The 14,666-nt window shown below is 39.6% G+C and overlaps 1 protein-coding gene across 1 annotated transcript in view; it reads left to right on the forward strand.

Annotated features, from left to right (window-relative positions):
• The window catches only part of LOC117519333 (espin-like protein), an 84,226-nt gene extending 74,270 nt beyond the window's left edge, over nucleotides 1-9,956 (forward strand). The window contains exon 11 of the mRNA XM_034180688.1: nucleotides 9,412-9,956. Within this exon, the coding sequence (XP_034036579.1) occupies nucleotides 9,412-9,943 (532 nt within the window). The 3' untranslated portion in view covers nucleotides 9,944-9,956. The remainder of the gene's footprint in view (nucleotides 1-9,411) is intronic.
• The last annotated feature ends 4,710 nt before the right edge of the window (nucleotides 9,957-14,666 follow it).

The following is a 14,666-nucleotide window of genomic DNA, read 5'->3' on the forward strand; positions in this document are numbered from 1 at the left end:
TAAGAGGACTTCTTGAATGAATGAATGGATTTATTCAGCACACACACAAATCCGAAAGAACAGAAACATACAAATAACATGAATGTTATATAAAAGCCTGAGTCCGAAAGGGTGTGGGCAGAAGTAAAGCTTATCAACGCCCACCCCTGCTAGTACAAGTCCAACAATTATAACAGTCATAATAACATAAACACAAATTCACAACACACTACATATCAACACACAGACATACACTTCAATATTCAATTACACTTCAATTCATGTATAAGTATATTATGTATATATATATATATAAAGCGCCAAATCACAACAAACTTGGCCCAAGTCACTCCACTCAAATAAGGACCAACCTTGCCGACCCCTAGAGCAAGCACTAGGCAACTGTGGTGAGGAAAAACTCCCTCTTAGGAAGAAACCTCAAGCAGACCAGGCTCTTGGGGGTGACCCTCTGCTTGGGCCGTGCCATATCAAATCAAATCAAAATCAAATCAATTTTATTTATAAAGCGCCAAATCACAACAACAGTTGCCCCAAGGTGATATGCCCCATATATACCTATATATGTACATATATACATTAACATACATATATATATATATATATATATATATATATATATATATACACATTTATACACACACATATATCGTATACCTATATACATACCCACTAACACATAAATAAATAAATATATATATATATATATATATATATATATATACACACATACATTGATTGATTATTTATTTCAAGCTTTACAAAATAAGCTTTTCTTTCACATTTACATTTACCCACATTAGGTTGAAAGGAACAGGAAATACATACATACAAACATACATACGCGCGCATTTTGTTATATGGCTGGGGGGGCCGGGCTGCCGGTTTGTTTCTGTTTTTTTGGTTTTCCTCCCAGGTGGCGTGCGTTTGGGACTGAGTGGCTGTGTTGCTGAGGCTGTCAGGACCTCACCCTGATCACCTGCGACTCGTCAGGACTCACAGCTGTGGTGCATCTGGATGGATTGGAACATGTTGGCATTTAAGACTGGAGTGCACAGAGTGTATTTGCCAGAGACTCGACCTTGTGACCAGACGGGTGAGATCGTTGTCTCGGGAGCCATCTCATCAGCAGCGGATGCTGAGAACGTCCAGGTTTGATGCACAGTCTGTGAAAGAGGAGGGGGTGAGGTCTCACGCTCGTCAGCACACTTCCTGAGGTACGTTAGATTTTGTGACTAACAGTTATACAGTCAGTAAATGTGGTGTCCCTCACACCTTATTGTATTGAGCTGTTTGTTAGTCATGTATCAGCTTCCACTGCAGTGGAGTTTTGTGAACGGGATGTTCCATGCCTGCAGGTTGGGAAGCTGATCAGTAATCAAGCCAGGAAGTGTTTGCTGTTTGTACACCTTTAAGTGTTCTGTGTGTAGAGTGTGGACTCACATAATGGTTCCTTCTTTCACAGACTTGGTTGTTGCGGCCACCTGGGGGGTGTCGGCGGGGTCCTTGGGTCCGAAACAGCTTCTGGCTCCGGACCGTTAGCGCTGCTGGGAGCGCACCATGCCAGGCCGCACCTTTTTATCATATTATCACTGTTATGTATTAAATTCAGTTATCCTTTGAACCGTGCTCTGCTTATTTCATACTGGGTCCTTCAAACGCTGGTCGGTTCTCCGAGCTGCGTCCGACACATAACACATTTATCCCGAAAAGGAGTGGGAAGAAGACGAGCTTATTTAATCCCACCCCCAAACACCCATACATTATTATCACTACCGAGTGTGACCAATATTCCTTTTTTATTATTATGTAATTGATGTCATATATTAGTGATGAATATCTAGAATAATAATAATAATAATAAGAAGAAGAATTCCCACCATAATAGTTAGTAATAATGACAATAATAATATTATTATTGTCAGTCAATTTTTTTTATTGATATTGCTGGTGTCATTCCTTGAGTCATTTTCATATGTCAATAAGTTCCCCACATTTATTGAGAATGACTATTTAGAGAGAGAGAGAGAGAGAGAGAGAGACAGAATATATATATATATATATATATATATATATATATATATATATATACATACATACACAAAATACATGCATACACATACACACATATGTATCCAAATATGTTTCATTTATTTTATTATTTTATTAATTTTGTTACCTTAACTTTTTTTATTAATTTATTAATTTATTTATTGATGGATTGATTTTTCCTTCCCCTCCTTCCCCATTCATCTTGTGTGTGGTGCATTAAACAATGCAAAGTATTTTGTAAACCTGCTGCCAGAGAGGGGTCGCCCCCTGACACAGGTCCACCCTTTGCTGAATGTCCTAGGCTCTGCATTAAAAGACAAGGTTTTGGAGTCTGCTGGCAGAAGGGGGAGACCTTCGAGCAACAGACCACCACTTGCCGGCCCTGATCTGGTGATAGTGATGTAAGTGGGGGAAACAAGGAGGAAAGATAAAGAAAAGTATTTTTATGTATCAATAAATTTATATATGTACACATTTATATAAATGTAAATATAAATGTATATACATATACACATATATATACACACACACACACACACACACACATATATATATATATATATATATATGTGTGTGTGTGTGTGTGTGTGTGTATATATATATGTGTATATGTATATACACATATATATACACACACACACAAACATACATATATATATATATATATATATATATATATATATATATATATATATATATATATATATATATGCTTCTCAAAGAAAAAACTAACAGGTCTGTGAGAGACAGAATTCTTGCTGGTTGGTAGGTGTTCAAATACTTATTTCATGCAATAAAATGCAAATTAATTCCTTAAAAGTCATACAATGTTCTGATTTTTTTTTTTTTAAGATTCTGTCTCTCACAGTTGAAGTGTACCTACGATAAAAATTACAGACCTCTCCATTCTTTGTTGGTGGGAAAACTTGCAAAATTGACGGTGGATCAAATACTTATTTGCCTCACTGTATGTCAGAATGGCACCATTTTTTTCTTGAAAATTCAAGTGGTCGTGGGCTTTTTCAAAAAAGTAATGTCATAGGAGTGTTTTGTTTCTTGTAACAATGTTTTAAATATTATTTTGGGCTTTTTCTAAAGATTAATGAAAAAGGAGTATTTTGTTGCTTGTCCCAATGTTTGAAAGATTATTTGAGTTACCTGCTGCACTAGTTTACATTTTCTTAGTGTAAGATTCAGTTTTGCATTTTCTGTTGGTCTTATATTCTGATACACACACACACACACACATATCCATGTTTGTTTTATGTCCCATTTGCTTTGCATTATACAACCCCTGGCAAAAATTATGGAATGACCGGCCTCGGAGGATGTTCATTCAGTTGTTTAACTTTGTAGAAAAAAACTGGATGAAAGACTGGATGAAAGTCATATTCAGTGATGAATCTCGAATCTGCATTGGGCAAAGTGATGATGCTGGAACTTTTGTTTGGTGCCGTTCCAATGAGATTTATAAAGATGACTGCCTGAAGAGAACATGTAAATTTCCACAGTCATTGATGATATAGGGCTGCATGTCAGGTAAAGGCACTGGGGAGATGGCTGTCATTACATCATCAATAAATGCACAAGTTTACGTTGATATTTTGGACACTTTTCTTATCCCATCAATTGAAAGGATGTTTGGGGATGATGAAATCATTTTTCAAGATGATAATGCATCTTGCCATAGAGCAAAAACTGTGAAAACATTCCTTGCAAAAAGACACATAAGGTCAATGTCATGGCCTGCAAATAGTCCGGATCTTAATGCAATTGAAAATCTTTGGTGGAAGTTGAAGAAAATGGTCCATGACAAGGCTCCAACCTGCAAAGCTGATCTGGCAACAGCAATCAGAGAAAGTTGGAGCCAGATTGATGAAGAGTACTGTTTGTCACTCATTAAGTCCATGCCTCAGAGACTGCAAGCTGTTATAAAAGCCAGAGGTGGTGCAACAAAATACTAGTGATGTGTTGGAGCGTTCTTTTGTTTTTCATGATTCCATAATTTTTTCCTCAGAATTCACTGATTCCATATTTTTTTCCCTCTGCTTGGTCTAAAAAAGTAACTGTTACTGACTGCCACAATTTTTTTTTCCTGATTTCTTATAGTGTTTCTTAAAGCCAGAAAGTTGCCATTTGAAATGACTTTAGTTTTGTGTCATGTCTGTGATCTGCTTTTTTTTCTACAAAATTAAACAACTGAATGAACATCCTCCGAGGCCAGTGATTCCATAATTTTTGCCAGGGGTTGTATATCGCATACCAGGTATCATGGATCAGTTTGGATATGTCAGAATACTTTAAGAGGTCATGTTGCCTTATGCTGAAGAGGACATGCCCTTGAAATGGGTGTTTCAACAAGACAATGACCCCAAGTACACTAGTAAACGAGCAAAATCTTGGTTCCAAACCAACAAAATTAAAGCCTCGCATATGTGAAGAAATCATGAAAAACTGTGGTTATACAACTAAATACTAGTTTAGTGATTCACAGGATTGCTAAAAAAGCAGTTTGAACATAATAGTTTTGAGTTTGTAGCGTCAACAGCAGATGCTACTATTATTGTGAACACCCCCTTTTCTATTTTTTTTACTAATAGCCCAATTTCATAGCCTTAAGAGTGTGCATATCATGAATGCTTGGTCTTGTTGGATTTGTGAGAATCTACTGAATCTACTGGTACCTTGTTTCACATGTAACAATAAGAAATATATTCAAAACCTGAATTAATCTTTTTAGTCACATAGCACTACTATTATTCTGAACACTGCTGTAAATAGTAAAGAACATGATTTCCAAAGTTGCTTTTGCCTTCCATGATAAAACTGTACCTTAATGGGTGTCTGCAGATCATTCTTTCCTTACTTCAAACACACTTATTTGTAGTCAAACTTCAACCTTAAGGACAAAAAGCAAATGATCACTATATTTGAATGGATTTTTAGAATCTTTATAAAACTACACTTTGTCAAACTGGCTTGAGCGCTCTTTCTGCTCACACACATCAGCTTCTTCGGTTTGCTGTCTTCCTTGTTGTGCCTGACAACTATTGGCCGTGTGAGTATTCATCACAGTATACTACAGCAAAATTTGGTTTGCACTAATGCCAAGCGGTTGTGGCACATGCATATTGAAGCAACTCGCAGTAACAAAACCTGTTGCTTTGCCCCACTGAAAATAATGGGTTTCAGAACTGCGCACCGCTCACTGTGCAGTTTGGAGAAACCCATGTTTTACATCTTTGAGGAAAAAGACCAAAATTAACACACACAGTTAACAAATGTTTGTTGTAAAATTCCAACAGAACCTTAGGATTACAACTAAGGAACTAATGGAGAGGCATCCGAAAGAAATGTGTGCAAGTCGGATGAAAAGTTGTCTCAAACACAATGACGGTTTTTCAATAATGAGCAAAATATCGAAGTAAAATATTGGTACGAGAATAATCCTTGACTTATTGACTCTCGCTTCACTAAACGGTTTTTACCTGCAATTTCAGGCATGCACAGAAACACCTTTGACCTAACACTTGCACGCAGTAGTCAGTAAAAAATAGTGGTGTACATGGGTGTGCATTTGAAACAACAGTTGTTACTGAATTCCTCATGGTGGAGGGTTGTGCACCTGTGGACATTCATTGACAAATGCATGTTGTCTATGGCAACACCTGTGTGGATGTCAGTACAGTCAGGAGGTGAGTAAGCAGTTTTAAGGGCAAAAAGCCAGCAAGTCTGGTCATGCAGACTTGTTGCGGGCACCCCATAACAGTCACAGATGCACAGCATCAAGTGCAAGTGGAGAAGCTGCATTGTGCCCATCACTGTTTCAAGTAGAAAGATGAAATTCAGCTTGGGACTCCGACGAGGGCGGTCGCATCTCCTCTACTCTCCCTTATCTCTGCTCTCTGCTTTAACCTTCAAGTCCCTACTACTTAGAATTTTGAGAAAAGTGAAGGCTTACCTCCCAGCGTGTGATTTTGATCGAGTTATTCATTTGCTTATAACATCTCGTTTAGATTATTGTAACTCACTCTATTGTGGACTGGACCAGTTGTCTCTAAAGCATCTGCAGCAGGTTCAGAACGCTGCTGCACGACTGCTCACAGGGATGAGGAAACAAGAGCACATCACCCCTGTGTTAGCCTCGCTCCATTGGCTCCCAGTCTCATTTAGGATTGATTTTAAAATCCTGTTGCTTGTGTTCAAGTGTTTAAATGGTTTGGCTCCCGAATACCTCTCTGAGCATTTGACTCCTTATGTTCCGGTCAGATCAGTGAGGTCAGAAAGCCAGCTGTTATTAAATGTGCCCAGATCTCGATTAAAAACTCGAGGTGATCGGGCTTTTTCGGTGGCTGCGCCTAAACTCTGGAACAGTTTGCCTATGCACATCAGAGCTGCTCCATCTCTAGAGTCTTTTAAATCTGTTCTTAAGACTCATTTTTATGCTTTGGCTTTTAATACAATTTAAGCTGTGTGTGTCTGGTTTTATGTGTTTTTGTATATTTTGGAATTTTAATGCTCTGTTTTGGGGGTATGGTTTTTGATATTGTTTTTACTGTGAAGCACTTTGGGCAGCTGCTGTTGTTGTAAATGTGCTATATAAATAAAATTGACATTGACATTGACATCGACTTCACCAGACTATGAATTGAGTTTTTTGGATACTGGTTCTATTGAACTACTATTGGATTAACCATGGAATTGATCAGCTGGTCTCTGAATGCTATTGACACCATCTTTTCTCCAAGAAGGTCAGGACCGGGGGATCCTACCTGCCCAGATGGAATGTATCCTGCGGGCTATGTTCTCAACTCCTGGGGGTCTTGGCGTATTGCATGCTTGGCACCTTTCTCCATTGAGGATGTAGAGGATTTATTCCTATTTGGTCTTATGGTAGCAGGGCTGGTACTTTCTAGCTTATGTGCTGCCCTGATCTACCGGGAAAATTGGCAAGATGGTAGCATCAAGAACCACGGCTCCTCGCTTGTCTGTCATGATTACTGAGGTGGGCAAAGCAGTGCATTCTCAGACTGCGATGACTCTTGAACTCAGACGCAAATTGGATGACATCTTGGAGCAGATGCGTACCTTGCAGATGAAGATGAAGATTTCGGAGGCCGGGGAATATTCTTAATTTATAATTGGGAATATTCTTAATTCATAATTGGGATTTGGTTGTTCAAGTGAAGGTGTAAAAAGTGTTTTTCACTCCTCAAACCACAGCACGGCAGGCTTATCAGCCTGAAGGACAAATTACCCAACTGTTTTTCCTCCAGAGGAATGTCTTCAGGACTTGGTGATTATTTGGCTGTTTTCTTATCTCAACTCACAAAGACAATAAACTGTTTCACAGGACTGAAGCATGCCCCACTCCCTCTCCCCACCCCCCTCCTACCCCCCATCACACACACCCCACTCCGGGTTCTGCTCACGTTACCCTCTTCCCTTCTGCGGGGGCGGCGCGATTTTAGCTGCTGCTAACCCCCCCCCCCCAATCTGACAGTGGCACGTCTAAGGGTTGCTACGTGACCTTCACCCACTTGCCTCAATTTGGATAACAGACTTCTTCAAATTTAGTGCACATAAACAATGTCAAATGTGTATGTGCTGTCTTTAATTCTGATGTGTGCCATTATTATAGTAAACCAGTAATAATTGTGGACTAATTGTTGTCTGAGGTAACTGGAGTGTAAACATAATTTCTCCACTGTGAGATCAGTAAAGTATATCTCATCTCAAATGGTTGGGATTTCAAAAGAGCAAGTCCATTACATTATCCGTAATTTACTCAGTAAAAGAAAAGTGTACAAGATAGGGCCCACGGATGCTGACTTTTGAAATGAAACACAACTGAAAGCAAGTTTGTCATGAACTTCTGACTTCACATACACAGGATGTTGTCACTGGTGATGAGTCCCGGGTGCATCACTATGACCCAGAAAACAAGCAGCAGTCATTGGAGTACAGGCATAAGTAGTCACCTTGTCCAAAAGTTTCAAAGCTGACATGCTTTAAGCAGGTTTGTCCTGGAAAACACACAGTTCTTTAGATGCTCAGACACAGGAGTCAACAAACACGTCTCAAACTTCATGAGATCCTACAACACCAGCCATACAGTCTGGCTATTGTGCCCTCTGACTTTTTCCTTTTTCCCAAGCTGAAAACCTCTGGAGGAATACAGTTACACTAATGATGCAGAGGTATAAGCAGCTGTGCACCACTGGTGCTGGAAAGACACGTGATGTCTTTACTGACAGGATGCAAAAATCTGTCTGGTGTGGGCATGTGTGGAAAAGGAAGGCGGCTACTTGTAAAAGTAATGATCCTGCCTGACAGAGAACATTCCAAGCTTTAAGCAAATATACAATTCATTTGAGTATCAGATTAGATTAGATTAGATAGAACTTTATTGATCCCTTGGGATCAATAAAGTTTGGTGATTTGGCGCTATATAAAAAATAATTGAATTGAATTGAATTGAATTGGGAAGACTCCCTCAGGGAAATTGAAGTTCCAGCAGCATTGTATAGCAGCACACAGGGTAAGAAGCACACAGAGCATCAAAAGTGAAATTAAATAAACAATTTGCAAATGTAAATATAGATACACATACTGATCAATACTGGTTTACTGGCTAGTACTGTTCCTCTCTTTCCCGTCCTCTGTCTTCCTATTGCTCCTCCTCCCGCTGAGTGAGGAGTTGTACAGTCTGATGGCCTGAGAGACAAAAGAGGATTTCAGCCTGCTGGTCCTGCACTTAGGAAGGAGCCGTCTGTGGCTGTAGAGGCTCCTCTGGTTGCTGATGGCGGTGTGCAGAGGGTGACTGGCATTGTCCATTATGTCCAGCAGTTTATCCAGTGTTCTCTGCCACCGTCACCAGAGAGTCCAGCTTCATGCCAACCACAGAGCCAGCCCGTCTGATCAGTTCGTCCAACCTGGATCTTGCTTGTTATTGAAATAATCACGTAGGACACAGAACTTTACAGCTGACCCTTATAATATCACACACTTTTTAAAAGAGCACTTTTTAGTGGGTAAAATAGTGAAGAAGACTAAATTAATTTGCTGTTTTTTTTCTCCTTCCTACTTCTAAGCTAATTTCTAAAATGGATTGTGTTGCACACTTTTGAATGTGAAATGGCTTAAAAAAGACAATGGGAAGGCATTTCCTGTTTTTAGGCCGGACTCATTGCACCTTCCTTGACTGTAACATTACCATAATAAACAAATTTATTAAAAAAGGACGATGACACATTGCATAAGTAAATTAAGCTTGATAACAAAATGAGTTGTTTTAAAATATTCCTTCAAAATAAGTTTTTTTTATGAATATGTATTAAGCATGCAGCCTTGTATCAACAGGCTCCACAGGCAGCAGACACTCTACTCTCCAGAGCAGTTCCTGCCTCGTATTGATGGAGTACCAGTGGATTATGATAACCTGACCCTAGATCTCTTCATGCTGGGGTACTTTCACATCCTGGAACTGGAGCTGCCTGTGGATGAGCGTAAAATGAGGCACCTGCTGTGTTTTGAGGTGTTTGACCACATTGGGAGCTTTCCCTGGGAGCTGGTCAGAGACTTTCATAAAGCTGTCATACAGGACATTGAGGCTGGAAACCGAGAGTGGAAGGATGGCTTTGAGGACATCAAACTCAAGTTCTTTGGGAATGCAGTGAGTTACTCTGAATGTACGCCAGATGTGGAGAAGCACAGCCTTCCAGAAATTAGACAAGTCCCTAAAGTCATTGTTCAGACACCAACCCCTGATGAGGGGATGATGTACCCTGGAACTGACATCTCCAGTTTCAGTAATGAAGAGATTTGTAAATACATTGATCGTAGTTTTGCTTTTTGGAAGGAGAAAGAGGCAGAGATTTTTGATTTTGAGTAGTTAGTTGTCATTTATATATATATATATATATATATATATATATATATATATATATATATATATATATAAACTCTATTCTGCCTGCATTCATGGTAAATGTCCACCTGATGGCAATATTGCTCCATTTGAAGAACCTTGAGTGTAGGCTGCTGTGGGACACTGCCAGTGATGACCAACCTGTTGCTTATATTAGTAGATGTTTTGCAGTCAGTGACATTTTTGGCTTGGTGTTGAACTGCAGTACTTTAATGGATTCATTTCTGTGATGCAGTGTTTAACACTTAGATATGCTGAAAGTCTGTACCAAACACGAACATGGATTCTGAGAGGAATGTGTACTTTCTTTTGTTCAGATACTGTGTGATTGTATTTTTTTTTTTTTTTTGATATACTGAATTGTATTTAGACTGTTCTTGTGTATCTTTTAGTTTTAAGGCACTGATGCATTTCAAGAGATTTGATTTTTTGTTGCCTACCTTGTACTTGACAAAGTAATGTTTTGAAAAATACAGTGACGTGCAAGCATGCATTGAATTGGCAGCTGTACATTTGACCAATCAGCAGCCCTGACTGACATGGCCACAGATTACTGCTGCTTTTCATGTCTGTTTTTCCTCATCATTATTATCATTATTAGTAGTAGTAATACAAAAATAATTTAAGGTAATGATTGCCAACATGGCCAAGGGCCTGTGTCTCATTGGGAAGTCCACGTGTTCTAACAACCTTGCATCGCTCCTTCCACCATCCCATGGAACTGTTAATTTGTTGATTGGCTGATCTTCAAGGTCGTCATTACATTGCAGATAATCATCGGGACAAAGGCATTTTTTTAAAGTGTCAGTTTCTACCAACATGAACTGTGTAGAAACAATTCAGTTTGAAAGTTTGTAGCCAAGGTGTATTTAATCCTATGGCCTCGACTGTATGTCCGTTCAAATTTTTATTTTTATATGTATATTATATGCCACTGCTGGTGTAAACCTACATGCTTTGAGTAAAATGTCCAAAACAAGACTGACTTAATTTTTATGGACCTGATTGATATACTCATCAATTATTTAGTATAACTTGGTATAATTGTTTACAAATCCAAATCTGCAGTAACAAAATTAAAAAAAAAAGATTGAGGTGAAGTCACTTTTCCTATTCACGAAGCTTTTCTTAACTTCTTTTTTGTGGATCAGAATGAGTATTTGGAGAAGTAAAGGTGGGCCATTCAAATGCAAGAACATTGTCAGCTGTTAAGCATAATGGTAACATCTTTCTCTGAGGCTGGAAATAGTGCACTGAGAAAAGTGGACAGAATGACGGAGGATGGCTACCTGACTGTCTCAGTCGATCACCACCATCACCAAACTATGATTGGAGAAAGTGGCCAGTAACAGCATATGGATGTGAAGCCTGGACACTAAAGAAGGAGAAGGAGAAAGCTGCTGTGAATCTCACGGATGAAGCTCATGACCAATAAAACAAATTGGCATGATTACCACAGGATTCTTTAGCAGAAGTTCAAACCATCAGATATTTGAAATTTGTAAACAGTTGTTGTTCCACCAGGATTGTGACCCCAAACACATGGTTGTAGAATAATTAAGCAGTGCAACGTGAAGTTATTGGAGTGGCCTTCCAAAAGTCGTCACTTGAACCACTTTGGAAATCGATATACCCTCATGAAAAGTCAGGTCTGTGTGAGGAAATCAACTATATTTGAACTGTAAAAATTCTTGCATGAAGAATGTTCCAATTTGTCCAGAAGCTTTTTGATGGCTGCCACATTTGTGTGGTCAGTGTGAAACTAACTATGGGAAGGAGGAGAAGTACGTTCTATACAGACCCTGAGGCTCATTACTGCTGGTGTTTATTTCCAGATACTGTAGTGTGAAGCAAAAGAGAGTCTGTGACTCCCCGTGAATGGGGCTCTAGTCCATCACAGGTTATTATTTCCCCATCCACGGCTGATATCTGTTTACAGTTAGGTGGACTGGGACAATGGCAGTGAAATGTCTTGTCCAAGAACACAGATAGTGTGACCAGGAACCAAACCAGAGTCTATATATAGAAAGCTCAACTTCTATCCTACTGAGCTGCTGTGTCCTGTATTTACAGATAAGCCTAAATTAAAAGCAATTTGTGTGCCAAATATTTTTCTTCTTCTGTTAAATATGTACAGTCATTCTGCCCTAGAAAAACAACAGATCAAATAAATCATTGAAAGCCCAGTGGTGACAAGACATTTACTTCTAATGACGCCTGTTTATACTATGTGGGGAAAGATCATTTGCAAATACATCTACAATTGTATGCAAAAATTTGGGCACCCCTGATAATTTTCATGATTTTCCTTTATAAATCATTGGTTGTGTGGATCAGAAATTTCAGTTAAATATATCATATAGCAGACAAACATACTGATATTTGAGAAGTGAAATGAAATTTATAGTATTTACAGAAAGTGTGCAATAATTATTTAAACAAAATTAGGCAGGTGCATAAATTTGGGCACCCTTGTCATTTTATTGATTTTAATAGATTTAGCACTTATTATTGGAACACAAAATTGGTGTTGTGTGTGGGCCGCCAGAAGAGGAGGTACTGCTGGCCCACCACCAGTGGGCGCCCTGCCTGAAGTGCGGGCTTCAGGCACGAGAGGGCGCTGCCGCCACGGACACAGCCGGGGGTGACAGCTGTCACTCATTATCTCTTGACAGCTGTCACCCATCTACTCAACATCATCTCACTCCATAAAGACCAGACGTCATCTCCACCTCGTTGCCGAGATATCGTACTTCATTGGAGGTAATATACTCAGCCGTTTGTGTTTTACACATCAGTCTGTATATTGTGAGTCTTTGCAGGAGTACCTGTTATCCTCTGTCTGCGGGAGCTGATTGAGTGCTGGACTGCACTCTTTTCCCCTGAGGAATCACTGCGGTACTCAGCAAGATATTGAGTGAGAGGTGGAGGTGGCATTCCCACCGTTGTTGTTACGGGGTGTACACACACCCACACTTGACTGTCTTTGTTCTCGCCAGCAGTACCAGATCCGACAGTCGGGGACGGTGATCACCTGGGAATTCGGGACTTGGCGGCTCCAGTATTCACCAGGTTCGGTGGCGGCGGAAATCGTGTGGTTCCGGCTCTTCTCAGGACAGACGTCTTCTATCCTCGAGCCTGCCCACACGTCACCTTTGTGGATTGACTGTAATCATATTCTTAGATTGTCTGTATGTTCGTTGTGCTCCTTCACAACATTAAATTGTTAATTTTTGGCTCATCTATTGACCGTTCATTTGCGCCCCCTGTTGTGGGTCCGTGTCACTACACTTTCACAACAATTGGGTTTGGTAAGCTCATTGACCCTTGACCTCCATACACAGGTGAATCCAATCATGAGAAAGGGTATTTAAGGTTGCCATTTGCAAATGTTTCCCCTCTTTGCATCTCTTCTAATGAGTGGCAACATGGGTGTCTCTAAACAACTCTCAAATGACCTGAAAAAGATTGTTCAACATCATGGTTTAGGGGAAGGATACAAAAAAGCTATCTCAGAGATTTCAGCTGTCAGTTTCCACTGTGAGGAACATAGTGAGGAAATGGAAGACCACAGGCACAGTACTAGTTAATGCCCTGAAGTGGCAGGCCAAGAAAAGTCTCAGATAAGCTGAAGCGAAGGTGAGAACAGTCATAGTCAACCCACAGACCTGCTCCAAAGATCTACAACATGATCTTGCTGCAGATAGTGTCTCTGTGCATCGTTCAACTACACAGCGCACTTTGCACAAAGAGATGCTTTATGATGCTGTAATGTAGAGGAAGTCTTTTCTGCGTACATGCCACAAACAGAGTCACTTGAGGTATGCTAAATCACATTTGGACAAGCCAGCTTCATTTTGGAATAAGGTGCTGTGGACTGATGAAACTAAAATTGAGTTATTTGGACATAACAAGGGGCGGTATGCATGGTTGAAAAAGAACACAGCATTCCAAGAAAAACACTTGCTACCTACAGTAAAATTTGAAGGTGTTTCCATTATGCTGTGAGGCTGTGTAGCCAGTGCAGGTACTGGGAATCTTGTTAAAGTTGAGAGTCACATGGATTCTAGTCAATATCAGCAGATTCTTGAGGACAGTGTTCATGAATTAGTGACAAAGTTGAAGTTGCACCGGGGCTGGATCGTTTAACAAGACAACGACCCTAAACACTCAAAATCTGCTAAGACATTCATGCAGAGGAACAAGTTCAACGTTCTGGAATGGCCATCTCAGTCCCCAGACCTGAATAATATTGAAAATCTGTGGTGTGATTTTTAAGCAGGCTGTCCATGCTCGGAAACCAACAAACCTTAGATGTTTTGTAAAGAAGAATGGTCCAAAATACCTTCAAGCAGAATCCAGACTCTCATTTGAAGCTATTGGAGGCATTTAGAGGCTGTTATTTCTGCAAAAGGAAAATCTACTAAATATTGACTTTTTTTTTCTGTTGGGGTGCCCAAATGTATGCACCTGCCTAATTTTGTTTACAGAATTATTGCACACTTTCTGTAAATCCTATAAACTTCATTTCTCTTCTCAAATATCGCTGTGTTTGTCTGCTATATGATATATTTAACTGAAATTGCTGATCCAAACAACCAATGATTTATGAAGGAAAATCATGGAAATTATCAGGGGTGCCCAAACTTTTACATACAACTGTATTAATTAATAGATTCATTTATCA

The sequence above is a fragment of the Thalassophryne amazonica genome, chromosome 10 (assembly GCF_902500255.1).
Source record: "Thalassophryne amazonica chromosome 10, fThaAma1.1, whole genome shotgun sequence".
Classification (NCBI taxonomy): domain Eukaryota; kingdom Metazoa; phylum Chordata; class Actinopteri; order Batrachoidiformes; family Batrachoididae; genus Thalassophryne; species Thalassophryne amazonica.